This window comes from Pantherophis guttatus, chromosome 4 (genome assembly GCF_059756535.1).
Source record: "Pantherophis guttatus breed Tessera chromosome 4, ASM5975653v1, whole genome shotgun sequence".
Lineage (NCBI taxonomy): Eukaryota > Metazoa > Chordata > Lepidosauria > Squamata > Colubridae > Pantherophis > Pantherophis guttatus.
This window is the reverse complement of record NC_142066.1, coordinates 389,295-406,278: the sequence shown is the minus strand read 5'-3', so window position 1 is coordinate 406,278 and position 16,984 is coordinate 389,295. Positions and strand designations below refer to the sequence as shown.

Sequence of the window (16,984 nt, the reverse complement as noted above, 5' to 3'; positions counted from 1 at the left end):
GCGGGGCCCGCCGGGAACTGTGGTCCGCCCCGCCGAGGAACGAAGAGGAGCTGGAGGCCTTCCGGCGCGGTGACGTCACCGGGGGCGCCGCGCGAGTGGGCGGGGCCGAAGGCGGCGGCGGCGGCGAAGATGGCGGACCTGCTGGGCTCGATCCTGAGCTCCATGGAGCCGCCGCCCGGGCTGGACGACCGCGAGGCCCGGCGCGCCAGAGGTGGGTGGGGGAGGGGGCGGGAGGGGAGGGGGGCGAGGGCCCGGGACCCCCCTGCCCCCGCTGAGCCCCTCCGCGGCTTCTCTCCCCGCAGAGCAGAGCGCGCGGCTGCGGACGCTGCAGGAGCAGGAGAAGCGCCAGAAGGCCGCCTTCCGCAAGAGGGTCCGTCTCCCCCCCCCTCCCTCTCCCTCTCCCTCGGGGGCCTGGGCGGCGGGAGGGAGGGAGGCAGGGGGCTCCGGCGGGGTCTCTGACGGCGCTTCTCCCCCAGATGGAGCGGGAGGTCTCGGCCTTCCTGCAGGAGAGCGCGGAGCCCCGGCGCCGCTTCCGCCCCATGAGCAAGATCGAGCGCAGCATCCTGTGAGTGGGGCTGGGGGGGAGGGGAGGGGGCGCTGGGGGGGGAGGGGCAGGAAAACGCCGGCTGACACACACCCCGGGACTCCGCAGGCACGACGTGGCGGAGGTGGCCGGGCTGGCGTCCTTCTCCTTCGGCGACGACGAGGACTCCCGCTACGTGATGCTCTTCAAGAAGGCAAGGGACCCTCCCCCACTCCCCACGCCGCCCCCCTCCCCCCCGCGTCCACGACCCCCCCGTGACCGCCCTCTCCCCCCTTGCCCCCCCCAGGAGTTCGCGCCCTGCGATGAGGAGCTGGAGGCCTACCGGCGCGGGGAGGAGTGGGACCCCCGGCAGGCCGAGGAGCGCCGCCGAATGAAGGTGCGCGGGGGGAGGGGGCGCCGGGGGGGCTCGAGGGGGGCGCCGGGGGCTCCGTCCGGCGTCTGAGGGGGCGGCTGGTGTCCCCCGTTGCTCCCCAGGAAGCGGCGCAGCGTCAGGCGGCGGAGGAGGCGCTGCGCGGGCCGGCCGAGGTGACCCCCCCGAGCGACTACAAGGACAAGTACAGCCACCTGATCGGCAGGGTGGCCGCCAAGGCCGCCGCGCAGGCCATGGAGGCCAACAAGGCCTACGGCTGCGGTGAGCGGGGGAGGGGAGGGGAAGGGGGCGCTGGTGGTGGGGGGAGGGGAGCCCCCTCTGGAAGCCCCTCACTCTCCCTCCTCCTCCCCCCCCAACTGCAGTGCCGGTGGCCAACAAGAGGGACACGCGCTCCATCGAGGAGGCCATGAACGAGATCCGGGCCAAGAAGCGGCTGCGCCAGAGCGAGGAGGAGGCCAAGAGCTCCTAGGGGCGCCCGGTGGCCCTGCTCCAGCCCAGCTCGTGTTGGGGGGGGGATCCGATGGAGACTCTCATCCTCCCTTCCTCTCCCTCCCCCCTCAAACTTCTAGCTAGAATTTGCTTTTTAATGTGGTAAAAAAGCATTTTAAAGGCTGCCTTAGCCAAGCGAGGAAAGGTGGCAAGGGGTGTGCCCACCGGTGGGGAGGGGGTCTGTGTGTGAATAGGCATCCCCCTCCCACAGTTGCCTCCTTTTTCTGCCGATTGAGCTCCTTTATCCAGTTTGGCAGGTCGCTTTTGAGCCACGGGGGGAGTCCCCATCTGGCTTAGTTGTGGGGCTGCAGCCCCCCAGCGCTGCCACCCAAACTCCCCACTCCCATCCCACTTGTCTTGGGGCTGACCTTTGCCCTCTAGGAAGAATCTCCTCCTGTCCCTGGAATATCTGGAGCTGAGCTTCCTTCTCCTTTCATTGCTTAAAGAGTTACCATCAGCTCTACACCTCCCCCCCTACCCGTTGGCCAAGTGCCCCGTTGTTTGGTGTTCGCACAGCTCAGTTGGTAGGAAAGAATGGCCACTGAGAGTGGCCGCTTGGCTTCCTTTGGGGCGGCAGGGCAGACCTCCTGGTCTGCTCCCTTTGGCCGGCTTCAGTAAGTGTGTGTGTGTATGTGTATATAATGCCAGGTTTTTATTCCCTTCTTCCTCCCCGTCCCTTTGTTTTGGGAGCCCACAGACGGAGGGCAGCCCAGAAGCCTGGTTGCAACATCTGGAGGGGGTCTTGTGTACCCATCCCATTAAACTCTTCCTGTCAGTGCTGTCCTTGGTTTGCCTCCAATCCTTTGGGAAGAATTTCATTTGCTCAGGCAAGAGAAACCGGTCGAGGTGCGTCCCACATTGTAGCTTGAGATGAGTGGTGAGCCAGGCCTCTTCAAATTAGGCTGTGGAGGCTGTGCAGCATGGGGTGGGCCTGGGCCCTCGGGGCTTGGGAGGGTGGAGGGCAGGAACTGGGCTTTGAGTCTCACTTTGCTGCCCTCCTGACTGCCCGCAGTGGGGATTCTGAGCTTGGCCTGGTGAACGTGGGACCCTTAGGCAGGTCTAAGAGGCATGGCAGGAAAGCGGGCACAGGTGGGGGGAGCCCAGGCAGCTTCACTCAAGAACGACACACTCAGTGCAAAGTAGTTGGCACAGCAGCCTTTCTATTCAGCCCCCCAGGGTGGAGTTGGGGCGATTTCACAGATCTTTTGTAGGTGGTAAGAGACAGAACCAGGCCTTGAAGGGCGGGGTCCGTTTCGGCAGGCAGAGAGGCGGTTCCACTCAGCCCCCCACCCGGCTCGCAGTCTGGAGCTCTCACTTGGCCAGAGGGTGCCGGAATTTGCGGCCGGCAAACTGCGCTTTATCAGCCAGCTCTTCCTCGATCCTGTGGAAAGGCAGAGAGGCCGTTAGCAGCAGAGACCACCCACCCCCAAGAAAGAGGATAGGGGTGTGTCTGTGGGGGGGGGATTGCTCTCCTCACCTCATCAGCTGGTTGTACTTGGCCAGGCGCTCTGAGCGGCAGGGGGCTCCGGTTTTGATCTACAAACGGAGGGATTGTTTTAGGAGGAGGTCGGGTGCCCCCCAGGGGCCCGAAAGGACAGAGAGGAGGGGACGCCAGTGTCTCACCTGCCCAGTGCAGAGCCCCACCACCAGGTCGGCAATGAAGGTGTCCTCGGTCTCCCCAGAGCGGTGGCTCACCATCACCCCCCAGCCGTTGCTCTGGGCCAGCTTGCAGCTGGAAGAGAAGGGAGGACCTGAGCAAGCAGCCGGAGGTCACCTCCACCCGAGAGACCCCCACCCCGCTTACAGAGGGGACCAAGCCTCCAGCTCGAATCCCCTCGCCCCACCCCCACTCCCACCACGGGACTCACGCCTGGATGGACTCAGTGACGGAGCCGATCTGGTTGACCTTGAGCAAGAGGCAGTTGCAAGCCTTCTGCTCCACCGCCTGCTGGATCCGCTTGGGGTTGGTCACCGTCAGGTCGTCCCCCACGATCTGGATCTGCACCTGAGTCAGGAATTTCTTCCAGGTCTCCCAATCGTCCTGGTCGAAGGGGTCCTCAATGGAGACCACTGCAAGGGAGCAACCGGGAGTCGCACCCCGATACCTTTATGGGCTGAGTGCCCCCCCCTCCGGCCCCTCCTCACCTGGGTAGTTCTTGATGAAGCTCTGGTAAAGCTCGCCCAGCTTCTCCCCAGAGATGTAGCGGTTGGGGTCATCGGGGGACTTGAAGTCCAGGTCGTATTTGCCTTTGCGGAAGAACTCAGAGGCGGCCACGTCCATGCCAATCACGATCTTGTCTGGGTAGCCGGCTTTCTCGATGGCGCTCTTGAGCAACTCCAGGGCTGTGGGGGAGAGGGGAAGACACTGGCTCCTCAGCGAAACGAACCCCTCCCAGTATAAGCAAAGGGGGCAGGTCTGGATTGCAAGAAATCCCCCCCCCCCCCCGTCTGTGCCACTCGGGGAAGCTGGTGGCAAATCCTCGCAAAAGCCAACTGCTAAAGGTGGGCTCTCTGGGGCTCCCCCAGCTCAGTTGTTCCCTTGCAAACATTTCTTTACCCAAAGCAGGTAACATTGGTGCGCTGATGATATTCTCTAGTGTGGTAATGAAACGTCTGCAAGAAAAACACTGAGCCCAGAGGGCCCCACAAGTGAACCCTGACTTACAAATCCTAAGAGGCAAAACGTCAGCTGGCTTGAATATGTGGGTTAAGCCCATAATTTGCATGCGGCAAAAGAACAAATACAAATGGGAATGATTTGCATATGACGAACCAACAAGGGAACGAGAGCGAGAGGCCACTCTGAGTGCCAGGGGAGCGTTTTTGGGGTGGCCCCCAGGTGGAAAATGGGCAGGAAGAAACCAAAGGAGGCGAATCCGTCACTGCCAGTGAGAAATTGACCCGGGGTGGGCTGCGGTGGGGCTGTTCTTAGTTGTTTTACAGTCAAGTAAATTCACGGGGGATTGCTGTGTGTCGCTGATATTGGATGTCTTGTCTCAAGATGCGATTGTGTCTGCTTTTGTATGTCGATGCTGTGGTTGAGAACGAGTCGGGTTGTGTGTGTCTGAACAGAAGCAAAAATTGTGCTGCGGAAGGAAGGTTCCCACCTTCATTATGTTACGTTAAACCTGAGAATGTCAAGAGAAGCAGAAAAGCAAGTTGCAAAAGGGCTCCTTGAGAAGGGGAGGTGAAAGCCCCCCCCCAAGGAATGTGGACTGCATCCAAAGCATGAATGTCAGGAAAGGAATACTTGGGAGGGGATTTGATCCCTGCGTGAAGATTGAATTGCGCACAGGGCGTGTGAACAGGCCGGGAGGGAAAGGGGAGGCAAGCAGGTCCTGGTTGGAAGGTGCCAAGGAGGCCCACAGAAGAGAGGGGGCAGATCTGGAGGACCCGCGGAACGTAGGGCACAAGCGCAGAGTACATGGAGAGCAACAGGGATGCGTGTGTGCGTGCGTGCCCTGTTCATGCCTTTGATAGCTCATTTGCTTGTACTTTGCCTACAGCCACTCCCCCCTCCCCCCAAAAGCAAATGGGGAAAAGATCAATGGTCCTATTGAATATCTGCTGGAGACGGAGCCCAGCGCTGAGGAGGAGGGCAGCCAAGGCAGAGCCGGTCAGCTTCTCCAGTCCCAGGGTTGAGTTTCCCTCCGATCAAGGGCCGGAGCTGGACAGAAAGTTGATCGGGGCATAAAGGCTTGAAAAGAGTTCATCTTTCCAGAACTGGATTAATTGCACCCAAGGTGCCAAGAACTTGCTCCTGGGAGCAGAACATGCACCAGAGGCCGGGACAGCCAATCTCCCAAGAGGCTGGGGGCGGAGGGGGGGGGCTCCTCTGGACATTGGTCAGTAGGTCCAGCATCAATTAGGGGAGATGGTTGCCAAGGGCATAGTGACCGTTCTCAATTCTTTGCAGCTGTGACTTTGGTAGAAGGTGGCACAATCTGTTTATTATCCTGGGACTTTTCGCTTAGCAAGATGAAGAAGGGCTGAGGGCAGTGGAGCTGAGTGGAGACGGAGCTGGTCTATTCAATAGGGTTCATGGAGGGGCATGTCCCTCATTCTGAAGATGATGATTCCACGATGGAGGTTGAATCCCCTTCAGGGCATGTACCCACAGGAGACTGTCAGGGATGCTTTCAGCTGGATCCCTGCTGACAGCGGGGTGGACTTCATGACTTCTGGGAACCCTCCCAACTCTAGGATTCCGTCACCCGGACCCCCAGGAACCCCTGGGGGGAAAAATGGGTTTCCTCTTTCTCCACCTACTCAGCTCAGGCAGCAAAGGCTTTCCTAAATTTGTTTGCTTAAATCAGGGGTGTGCAACCTTGGCAACTTTCTGTGGACTTCAACTCCCAGAATTCCAGAGCCAGCTTTGGAATTTGGCTGTGGAATTCTGGGAGTTGGCGTCCACAGGTCTTAAAGTTGCACACCCTTGGTTTGGAATTACTTTTTTGTAATGTTACAAAACATGAATTACTTTTAGGGAACTTGTGTTAGGGGTGAAAATCTTTTCTGAATGCCCCTTGGGTGAAAGGGCAGGAGACAGGCGGGGGGCTGGGCCCCTTGACCCTTGCTCCAACCTGCTCCCCCCATCCCATGAAGCCTGCATCCCCACCCAGCCAAGGCTCCGGTTAGAGCCCACGAGGTAATTTGGCCCCGGCACACAAAGGCCAAGGGGTGCGGGGTGTGTGTGTGAAACACAATCCTTGTGGCAGCAGCATCCAGCTGACAGCAGCCTGTCGTGAGAGAGGGGAATACGCCTGCCTCCACATATCCTCCCCCCCAACTCCCTCACCTTCATTGTTCTCCAGGATGTTGGGGGCGAAGCCGCCTTCGTCCCCCACATTGGTGGCGTCCTTCCCATACTTGCTCTTGATCACGGCTTTCAGGTTGTGGTAGACCTCGGCCCCGATGCGCATGGCCTCCTTGAAGGTGCTGGCCCCCACCGGCAGAATCATGAACTCCTGCATGGCCAGCTTGTTCCCCGCGTGGGAGCCCCCGTTGATCACGTTGAAAGCCTGGTTGGGTGGGGGGCAAGCAGGTGCTGACCCCTCGGACTAGCTGCGGAAGAGCTGGGGGTCTGCCCCATGTCCTGGCAGAGCTCAGCTCTTGGGAAGCCTTTCCGCCCCCAGGAAGACCCACAGAAGCTCCTGTCTTGCAAGAGCCCCATGAGCTGAGGCTGCTGAGCCCCCTCCTCTCTCTCCCCTCATCTGGCCCACTCACCGGCACTGGCAGGATGAGCTCCTTGTTCCCAGCAAGATCCGCGATGTGGCGATAGAGGGGGACCCCCTTTTCGGCCGCCCCAGCCTTGCACACGGCAAGGGAGACCCCCAGGATGGCGTTGGCCCCAAACTTGGCTGTGAAGGCAAAAGGGTCAGAAGTGAGCTCCAGCCCAGCCTCAGGGTAAGGCTTCTCTGCCCGGGGGGGGGGGGGGAGAGACAGGGGAGGTCTTATGCATCCCCCACTTACATTTGTTCTCCGTTCCGTCCAATTCAATCATGACACGGTCGATCTTTTCCTGCTCAACAACGCTAATTTTCTGCCAAGGAAAGAAAAATGGATTATCTTCAGGAAATACCAAAATGTGGAGCCACAAAATGACGAAAAGATGCCAAGCTCCCTATTTGGTCCTTAAAATTTAGTAAAAAGTCCCTTTTGGGAAGAGAAATGGGGACAGAAGGCGACTGCAGCTCTGCAGCATTCCTACCCCCACCCACCCGAAAAACACAGAATCCCACTGAAAGCCTCCTGCTCCAGGGTGGTCACATTCCCCTCCCCCCAATCAACAAGGGGCACTCTGAGGTGGGGGTGGCTTCTTTAGAAGAGCAAGGGAGTCAAGGGACAGCATCAGCTGGAAGCCACCAGCAGTCAGGCCTTGGAGGGAGGCAGCAGAGTCTTTGGGACCTCCACCACAGGACACACGCGCACACACACACACACACACACACACACACCTGGCAGGGCTGCTGCCCAAGACTGGCATGGTTCTCCCACCCCCCCACTCACCTTCTCAATCAGGGCTGGGGCAATTGTCTTGTTGATGTGCTCCACGGCCTTCAACACCCCTGGGGGAGAAGCAACCAGCATTAAGGGGGGTGTCACCAGAAGCATGCAGGAGAGGACCAGGCCTCCTGGGGGCAGCAGCAGGAGGGATGCCCCATACTAAGCGGAGGGCAAAGAGCTCCTGTCATGGAGAATGGACAGAGGATGCCCACCAAGGGGGCACCAATGCCCCCCCATTCTTCCTTCTGCCTCCCCCCAATAAGGGCGGCTTCATCCTGTCAGAGCCTTCCCATCCTCCTGCATTCGTTTCCTCCCAAGGGTGGGGGTTGGCCAGCCCCACAGAGGCTTTGGAGAGGGGAGTCTCATCCTCCCATTTTTCCCCTTACCTTTGCCCAGGTACCTGGCTTTGTCTCCATCCCGCAGCTCCAGGGCTTCGTAAATGCCGGTAGATGCCCCACTGGGCACTGCAGCCCGGAAGCGACCTGCTCGAGAGAGACGGGGTCAGCAGGCCCCAGGCCCACTTTTTGCAAGGGGGGGCATCCAGACCTCCTTCCCCGCCCTTCCAGGTACCTTTGGCCGTGTGAAGGTCCACCTCCACCGTCGGGTTCCCCCGGGAGTCGAGGATTTCACGGGCATAGATCTTCTGGATTGACATCCTGCAGGGCAAGCGAGGGCGGGCATGAATGGTGGCTTCATCCCCTCCAGCTGCCCATCCCCGTTTGTGCGGAGCCAAAAGCCGGCTCGGTCCCTGTGCTGATGGGTGGGTGGTGGGTGGGTGGTGGGCCGGAGGTGGAAGGAAGGGCACAGCTGCCAAGACTAAAAATAGCCCCCAGCCCTTCGCTTCTCCTCCTGCCCAGCTGGGTCCGACCTGCCAGGGGCAGCTGCAGGCGACACCAAGAGGGTCTCTGTGATCCCCCAAACGGAGGAGGGGGCTGTGCAAAGGCCCCACCTGGGGATGTGGAAGACCTGCAGGAGGCCAGAAGTGGGGCTCCCAGGAGAGCCGGGAGGAGGAGGGGGCCTTTCTCTGGGGGGCTCCCAAATGATGTCTGCACAGCCAGGAATTGCGCTCCCCGCCCCCCCCAGCTCCCTCTGGGAGAACAGAGCTGGGAGCCGATCCCTGTCCAGCTATGCCCCCCCCCCCCGCTGGAGAGACCCCAGGGCAGGCGAGTGCTGCTGCCTGCAGACCTGCCCCTCCCCCCCAGATACCCCCTCCCCGGTCCAGGGCTCACTTGCGCGGGATCGGGGCTGGCTGCACCGGAGCTGCTGGCAGTGGCGGGGGCGACCGGAGCCGACCGGCAGCCTTTATGGGCTCCGCCAGGCCCGCCCCCCCGGCCGCGGTTTAGGGACCATCGGCAAAGGGCGGACGGGCGACGGCGACCAAAGGCAGGGCGAGGCTCCCCGGCCCGAAGGCGGCCGCCTCGCGAGCACTCCCGGGCGGAGCAGCCCCGCCTTCCTGCCCGGCATCTCGGCTTCGGCGCCGGCTCAGCCCAGGCGGTCGGGGACACCGGGCAGGCGGCGGGGCGAGTCCCCTCTGGCCCCGGGCGGCAAAGGGCGGCTCTCTCGGCCTTGCCGGGGACGCTTCGGAGCGGGGAGGCCCTAGCCCCGTTCGGCCACTTCGCGCCGCTCCCTGGGCGCCCGGCCAGCGTCTTGGCCTAAATTTAGCCCCGCGAAAGGTCGGCGGCTCCCTCCAAGCAGCCGCTTAAAGGACAGGCGGCAACTTGAGGAGCCGCGGCCGCTCAGCTTTCAGCCCGGAATGCCCCCCGACCCCCCCCCACTTGGCGGATGGGGGCAGCTGGGGGGAGAGGCGGGGAACCTGAGGTGGGGGGGGCTGCACCGGGTGCATTTCCGCCTGTCTGGGGCAGAGCAGAAGGCGGCCCTTCGGGGAAGGCAAAGGAAAGGAGGCACGGGGCACAGAAACATGGGGGGGGGCGCAGAGGGAAGAAACGGGGGGGGGACGGGTGTCTCCGCCCCCCACTTGGAAGATATTGGCTGGGGCTTGCATTCCAAGGCCGGCTGGAAGATACTGGTGGGGGGTGCGGCATTTTGGGAGTCTTCTGGATGGGGTGGGGGGCAAATTTGCAATGCTCTGGCCAGTTGTAGGATTGCAAATCGGGAGTGGATCTCCTGAGCCTCTATTCCTCTTCTTGCTCCCTACGCCCCCCCCCCATCAGTGCCCTGTTGAGGAGCATCTGCCTGCCCCCTGCTGGCCCCTCTTCAGTTTCGTCTTGACAAGAAGCCTGGGGGGGGGCGGTGTTTTGGCGCCTCCCGTCAAGCAAGCCCCTCCCCCGTCCTTCCCCCCCCCACCCCCCGGGCTAGGATCCCTTCTGTGCCCCCCGGGCGCTGCTCAGATCTGTGGGTTCTAGAGTGCCAGCCTCCCCTCCCCCACACCGGGTGCGTGTGTGTGACGCGTTCAAGAGGCTGAAGCGTGCAAAGGTAGAGCAGGAGAATCCCGTCGTCAGGCGTCTTTGCTCAAGAGGGCAACTTCTTGCTTTATGTTACATTTTTTATTTCAGCTTTTTCAAATTATGTCATCTCATATGGACCTTTGAGTCTTTTACGACTGAAGGGTTTTAAAAAAGGAGTTAAATAAAATAAACGTAATTCTTATATCCTCCTTGGTGTCCAGCCGGTTCGTGAAAGATGACCGACAGCGACCAGTTTCCTCCCTGGGCGGCGAGTCGTTCGGTGGCTCCTGAAATTGCGGGTGGGCCTGGCACCGCCCGGTGTGGGTGGGAGGGGATGGTCAAAGAGAGGGTCTCCCTACTCAGGAAAGCAAGGCAGAGCAAGCAACCCCCACCCCGTGCCCCACCCACTCAGCCATTACCCAGAAAGTCACTGAATGCCTGTTGGGAAAGAACCAGAGGGAGACGCTGCCCAGGCCTCCTGGGAGGAGCAAAGAGCCCCAGGAGCCCCTCCCCATCCTGCCTGGCATCAGCACACTGCCCTGGATCAACCACCAGAGGGCACCCACTGCTGCCCCCGCAAAGCCCCCTGCCCAGCCATTCAGCCCCTGCCTGGAGCGGTCTGGCCTGTGCCCATGGAGTCTCCCCTGGCATCGCCTGCCTGGTTCAACACACACAGGCAGCCCTGGGCGCTTTCAGGGTGCAAGTTTCTGGATGCATCTCACTCACCCCCACCCCCACCCCCACCCCCACCCGTTCTGTGTGTGGCTGGCTGTTGAAACTTAGTTTGGTGGCCGAGTTCCAGGTTTGCCTCAAATGGGGGGGGGATAGAGAAACAGTCGGGAATTTCCAAAACTGAACATTTAATTGATGCTCCCTGCTCGAGCTGCTGTTTGTGCTCCTTTTCCTTCCTCTTACTCCGTACTGGATTTTTGCTTTTGGCATTATTTTATTTTGGGCTGCTTGAAGGCCTGCTGGCTGCCATTGTTCCTCCAGGGCAGGGGACTCCACGTGCCCTTAAGAGTCGAGGCCCAGGCGGCCGGCCCGTGCCTTGGTGCCACCCACCTTAGTGCTTCTAAGCAAAGCAACCACAGGCATGTCAAAAGTTCCTGCCTGAGTCAGAGTCTGGCAGTTTCTAGAGGGAACCGCTTTGGCGGCTGACCTGGTGATTTGTTCCTGTTCTTTGGGCCCCTTCCGAGGCTCCATCCCGTCCCTTGCGACACTCACCTGCTGGGCTTTGTGGTCCTTGGCCGTTCCGCTCTTCTTCCCCTTTTTGGCTGCCCCGCCCTGCAGCCCTCGAGACCTGTACGTGAAGCCTCCCAGGATCAGCTGTGCCCCCCATCCTAGCCCCCATTGTGACATCTCAGCCCTTGCCCCCTCCCTGTTGCTAGGACGCCACTGCAGCAGTTTGCAGCTGCCCCTCTGGGGTCAGGACTCCCCATATCCCCCAGACCCCAATCCGCTTCCTGGCCTCCTTGAGTTCTGGATCCCCCTCCCCTCCCCCCCTTTTGCAGCAAGGAGGCAGATCTCCGGCGGCCCCGCCAAACACCAGGATTCAAACCCAGGCCATCCACACACCAGCAGGCTGGGCAATGGGGCTCTTTCCTGCTGCACCGCCACCATGCCCTTCTCTAGCTGGCCACAGGCTGTTTAAGGGCAAAGGGGCACCAGAAGATCGGAGGGCTCGTGCCTGCAGTAGGGACGTTTCCACTCTCGCCTCCAGTGGGGCTGTTGGGCTTTTGACATTTTGAAACGCTGCCTCGAAGCCAGGCGGCTAAACGGAAGTGAGCCTCCAACACAGCAACTGATGCAAGCAGCTTGTGGTTTTTATTTAGGAGGCAGGCAATGTTTGGTGAACGCCGTTTGTTCATTTCCAAAAAGACTCGGTGGAAAAGTCCAGAATTGCACCCCACGAGTCAAACCCCAAGGTCTACTTCATTGGAGGGGGGTCCTTTGTGGTGCCAGGAAAGTCCTGCCCCTTCTGGGAATCCAGGAGATGCAAATCAGATTGCAGCCCTCTTCCTGGGAGGGGCACAAAAGCCCCTTCTTGTACCCAGGGAAGAAACAGGCAGTGGTGCACTCCGGCTTCCCCCTAAACCAGGTTTGTTCATTCACCATTTAATTAAACCAGGATCAATGTCCAGTTGAGGACCTTGCAGTGTTAAGACTGCCAATAAAGGAGAATATATATTATTATTATTATTATTTATTATTATTTATTCAATTTATATACCGCCCTTCTCCTAGTGGACTCAGGGCGGTGCACAGCCAAAACTAAAATACATAACAATACAAAATTTAAAATTAATTAAAAGAATTATATACTTTGGCCCGAATTAAAACAGTGCGAATTAAAACCCATTAACAAATTAAAACTAAACAATTAATAACCATTAAAAAACTAAAAAAGGGGGCGGGGTTCACGCCAGCCCTGCTTGCTGGAAAAGAAGAGTTTTCAGGGCACGGCGAAAGACCCGGAGATCCGATATCCTTATCTCCGGGGGCAAATCGTTCCAGAGGGCGGGGGCTGCCACAGAGGAGGCCCTCCCCCTGGGGGTCGCCAGCCGACATTGCCTGGCCGACGGCACCCTGAGGAGTCCCTCTCTGTGGGAGCATACTGGTCGATGGGAGGCTATAGGCGGCAGAAGGCGGTCCCGCAAATACCCAGGTCCTATGCCATGGAACGCTTTAAAGGTGGTAACCAACACCTTGAACCCGGAAGACCACTGGAAGCCAATGCAGCTCACACAGGAGAGGTGTCACATGGGAGCGACCCCTCGCTCCCATAATCCCCCGCGCGGCCGCATTCTGCACCAGTTGGAGCCTCCGGGTGCTCCTCAAGGGGAGCCCCATGTAGAGAGCATTGCAGTAGTCCAGGCGGGAAGTGACGAGCGCCTGAGTGACCGTGCATAAGGAGTCCCAATCCAGAAAGGGACGCAACTGGCGAATCAGGCGGACCTGATAAAAAGCCCCCCTGGCCACGGCCGTCATATGCTCTTCTAAAGACAGCCGTGCATCCAGGAGGACACCCAAGTTGCGAGACCTCTCCGTGGGGGCCAATAACTCGCCCCCAATAGCCAGCGATGGCACCAGCTGGCTATATCGGGACGCCGGAAGCCACAGCCACTCGGTCTTGGAAAGGTTGAGTCGGAGCCTGTTCCTCCCCATCCAGACCTGCACGGCCTCCAGGCACTGGGACATCACTTCAAGGGCATATATAGCTCAGGGGTGAATTAAGGGGATCCCTGGTGATCTCTGAACTGGGTTTCTTTTTTTTTGCAAACGTTTCATGACCCAACTAGGTTATATCATCAGTGCTAGAAAATGTTACTGCTAACTCTGATGATGTTACTTAGTTTGGGTCATGAAAAGTCTGCAAGAAAAGAACCAGCTCAGAGAGTACCAGGGAGCCCTCCGTTAGGACTGCAGAAGGCTGGTGGCAGATCTGATGGCCCGGTGGGGTTTCCTCAGGCAGGAGGGCAGTTGAGGGGGGCAAGGAGGGTGCTGGCCTCGCCATCTCCTCTGATAATGAGGTGGAGCACCTGGGCCCCGGTAAGGCCCAGCAAGAGGATCCTGCAGAAGCTCCCCCTCCCCCAGGTCAGCTGAGTGGGACATGAGGGGCTGCAGACAATCTCTGACACGCTCTGGGCTCCAAGAAAGCCTCCAGGCTGCTAGCAAAGTGCCCCACAAATCCTTTGCCAGCCAGCCGGGACTTGGTGGGCATCGCAGGGAGGGCCTGCCCAGCACCAGCCCTGCAGTGGCAGACAAAGCAGCTGCCTCCCAGGCGCCCTTCCCCTCCCGCCCCCCCGGGGGTCCCGGCAGCCTTTCCCAAGGGCTGACCTCCACTCACAGCCGCAAGAGGGGCTGAGCCGGGGAGGGGGAGGGGATCACACCAGAAAGGGTCCCGCGGCCCCAGGTGCTCCCCACACACGGCCCCCGCCCCCCCCCCGCCAGAGAAGGCGAACCTTTGCAGGGCCGCCGCCTCGCCCGCCGGACAACCTCCCCGCCCCCTCCTTCCATTCGGAAAGCCAGTTCCGATCGGGCGCCCCCCACGGCCGCCCGCTGCCCCCTCCGCCTCCCGGGCCTCCTGGGGCAGCCAGTCCGCGGCGGGGCGGGGGGGGAGCCCAGGCTCGGCTACGGCTGAGGGACGAGCAGAGAGGCCGGCGCCCCCTCCCCCCCCTCCGCCTCCCCCCCTCCCCCCGGGCCGCGCTCCCCAGCGCCAGGAATGGAGGGGAGGAGCGCCTGCGCGGCCCCGCCCCCCGCTTCCTCCTCCTCCTCCTCCTCCTCCTCCTCCTGCTGCTGCTGCTGCTGCTGGTCGGGCGCTCGGCTGCCTCCTCCAGTCCTCGGCGCAGTCCGCTCCTGAGCTGCTCCCCGACGCCTCGCCCGGCGCGCCAGGAAAGCCCCGCGGCGACCCCCGCCGGCCCCGCTCCTCCGCCCGGCCCCGCGCCCGCCGCCCCCGCCGCCGCCTCGCCCCGCTCCTCCGGCGCCCCAGCCGTCGCGCCTCGCTCGCTGCGGCCATGAGCGGCTGGAGCTGCTACATCGACAGCCTGATGGCCGACAACACCTGCCAGGACGCGGCCATCGTGGGCTACAAGGACGCGCCCTCCGTCTGGGCCTCCGCCCCGGGCAAGACCTTCGCCGGCATCACGGTGAGCGGCGGCCGGACCGCGGCGCTTCCGCTTCCTCTTCCGCCGCCCCCGCCGGGCCGCCTTTGTGCCGCCCGCGGGGCTCCGCTCGGCTCTCCGGCCCCGGCTCGGCTCCGGCCGGGAAGCTCCAGGGGCGGCGGTGGGGGGGGTGGGGGTCGGGCCCAGCGAGGGGGGGCCGGGCGGAGGGCGGGAGGCGCCCCCGGAGAGAACTTCCCTGCCGCGCCCCTCTCCGCCCCGCCCCCCGCGGGCATGTGGCGCCCCTCGCCGCTTCCGCCGCCGCCTGCAGGGCGCTTCCCGGGACGGGCGGGCGGGCGGGCGGGAGACCCAGGCCGCGCTGCCCTCTCGGCCGGGCCCTCCCCGCCCTCCCCTGGTGCCACGTCCCCACGGCCGCGGCTCGGCCCTCCTGGTGCCCCGGATCCCCGTCTCGGCGCGAGGGAGAAGCCGGGCAGCCCCGCGGCCTTCCCTCCCTCCCCTGCCGGCTTCCCCGGGCGGCGCCAGGCGAGGCGAGGGCGGCCGGGAGGCTCCGTCACTCGGCTTAGCGGAAGGGCGAGCGGGGGGAGGGGAGGCCGGAAGCGCCGCGTCTCGGGGGCTCCCGCGGGGGAGGGCGGCCTGGCGGGGCTCGGGGCGGGAGGGGATGGAAGCGGCCTTCGCAGACTCCCCGGGGGCCTCCGCCTTGCGCTTCCGGGCCGCCCTTCCCGCCCCGTGGCCGCTTGCGGGGAAGCCCGGCCGCCGCTCTCCGGCAGCCCCGCGGGGCGCTTCGTGTCGGGCGCCGAGCCTGGAGCGGTTGGGGGTCCCGCCGTCCCGCCTGGGCCGCTTCTGCTTGCGGGGAGGGCCCGGCTGAGGGAGTCGGGAGGCCTCGGGGACTGACCGGCGCCCGCTTCCCTCCTGCAGCCCGCGGAAGTGAACGTGCTGGTGGGGAAGGACCGCAGCAACCTCTTCGTCAACGGGCTGACGCTGGGCGGGCAGAAGTGCTCCGTCATCCGGGACAGCCTCCACATGGACGGCGAGAGCACCATGGACCTGCGGACAAAGAGCACCGGCGGGGCCCCCACCTACAACATCACGGCCGCCATGACCAACAAGAGTGAGTCAGGGAGGGGGAGGGGCGGCCGCAGCTGCCCGGCTTGCCCCGCTGGGAGGGGCCGCATTCCTTCCCTGCCCGCAGCTGTGAGGGGGGCTGGGGGGGGCAGGGGAGCAGACAACTGTGGCTTAAGGCAGCCCCGTCTTCCGGCCCAGAAGGGCCATAAATCTGGCTCGGGGCCAGCCCGTGGGGGAGGGGGGCAGAGGAGCTTGGACTTTCCAGACCCAGGGGGTTCCTTGGGGGGGGCATCCCATGGCTGTAGCCGATCAGAGCCCATTGCCCCCCCCCATTACCTTTCCCCTGCCTAGTTAAACCAATGCTGCATTCCAGACCCTCCGCTGCGCCCTGCATCTGTGTAGGTCCCTAAATGGAACGGCTCTAATCTTCCTGGGCACCCGGTTTCTTTAACTCCCCCGCCATAATCGGTGACCACCCCCCAGCCCGTATTTGGCAGAGGACTCGCTTGGGGGGGGAGGACTCTCTTGCCTGGCTTTGCCACTGACAGCTTCTCTCCCCCCTGCAGCAATCGTGCTCGTGATGGGCAAGGAGGGCATTCATGGCGGTTGCATCAACAAGAAGTGTTACGAGATGGCCAACCACTTGCGGCGGTCGCAGTATTGACCCGCCTGCTGGTCCCATCTGTGGTACTACTGATGGAACGGTGTGAGGATGTCCAAGACGGCAGCGACCGCCCGGGGCGCCCGGCCTTGCCACTGCGGGACCAACCCCGGCACACGATCGCCGCTTATTCCAACTTTTCCTGCTCACAGCCTCTCCTTCCTCCTCCGCTTCTCCTGTTTTTTTCTAATGCCCCCACTCTGCCCCAAACCCCCCTCCTGCCCTCCATTTCTTTTTTGCCATTTTTTTTCTACCACAAATCCTTATTGCTGCCAAATTTTCTGGTTGTTACAAGGTGTAGCTTTTTTGACGAAGAAAACTATATTGGAACAAGAAAAAATAAAAATGAATTGAATTCTAACATGGGAGTTTCTCTGAACGTGGCGAGCGTGTTTCTCTCTCCCCCACTCCCCGGGTCTCCATCCCCTTGGACCTGCCCCCCGAGAGCAGGCCTGGAAAACAATGGTGAAGCCATCGGGGCTGGGACAGAAGCCTGCTTGTTTGTGCAGACAATGAGGGAGCTGCCCTCCAGCTCTGGCTGCAGAACAGGTCACTCTCTGTGGTCAGTTCAAAGAAGCCGGATGGATGAGGAGAGCCGGCCCTAGCCAGGAGCCAGAGGTGTTTTGCTCCCTGGCACTGGGAGCTGCTTGGATGGCATTCCCGGCCCTCTTGTGCGGCTGACCTGGCAGGCCGGGATTGAGCCCTCCTGCAGCCACACTGCTCCCAAATACGCAGCCAAGCCAGGTGTGTGGCCATAGCCCCCCCTCCCTTGCCTGTTCACTAGCACCCTTCTCCCTTTCCCCCCCCCTCCACACACACACTTGGAGG

At 61.9% G+C, this 16,984-nt stretch overlaps 3 protein-coding genes across 3 annotated transcripts; 2 read left to right on the top strand and 1 right to left on the bottom strand.

The window, feature by feature from the left end:
- The first annotated feature begins 24 nt into the window (after positions 1-24).
- SPAG7 (sperm associated antigen 7) lies at positions 25-2,182 on the top strand. Its single transcript, XM_034430868.3, has 7 exons — positions 25-211; positions 303-370; positions 477-565; positions 653-737; positions 831-920; positions 1,019-1,175; positions 1,277-2,182. The coding sequence occupies exons 1-7, from the start codon at positions 130-132 to the stop codon at positions 1,381-1,383; spliced, it is 678 nt and encodes a 225-aa protein (XP_034286759.1). The 5' UTR covers positions 25-129; the 3' UTR covers positions 1,384-2,182.
- Positions 2,183-2,536: 354 nt separating this feature from the next.
- On the bottom strand, positions 2,537-9,761 carry ENO3 (enolase 3). The gene is made up of 12 exons (XM_087893739.1): positions 8,639-9,761; positions 7,980-8,065; positions 7,796-7,891; positions 7,413-7,471; positions 6,876-6,945; positions 6,630-6,763; positions 6,202-6,424; positions 3,549-3,746; positions 3,272-3,473; positions 3,027-3,135; positions 2,881-2,939; positions 2,537-2,784 (listed from the first exon to the last, which is right to left on the bottom strand). Exons 2-12 carry the CDS (start codon positions 8,062-8,064, stop codon positions 2,715-2,717), a joined length of 1,305 nt encoding a protein of 434 aa, XP_087749865.1. The 5' UTR covers position 8,065; positions 8,639-9,761; the 3' UTR covers positions 2,537-2,714.
- Positions 9,762-13,933: 4,172 nt separating this feature from the next.
- On the top strand, positions 13,934-16,517 carry PFN1 (profilin 1). The gene is made up of 3 exons (XM_034408371.3): positions 13,934-14,460; positions 15,349-15,541; positions 16,062-16,517. Exons 1-3 carry the CDS (start codon positions 14,329-14,331, stop codon positions 16,157-16,159), a joined length of 423 nt encoding a protein of 140 aa, XP_034264262.3. The 5' UTR covers positions 13,934-14,328; the 3' UTR covers positions 16,160-16,517.
- Positions 16,518-16,984: the final 467 nt, after the last annotated feature.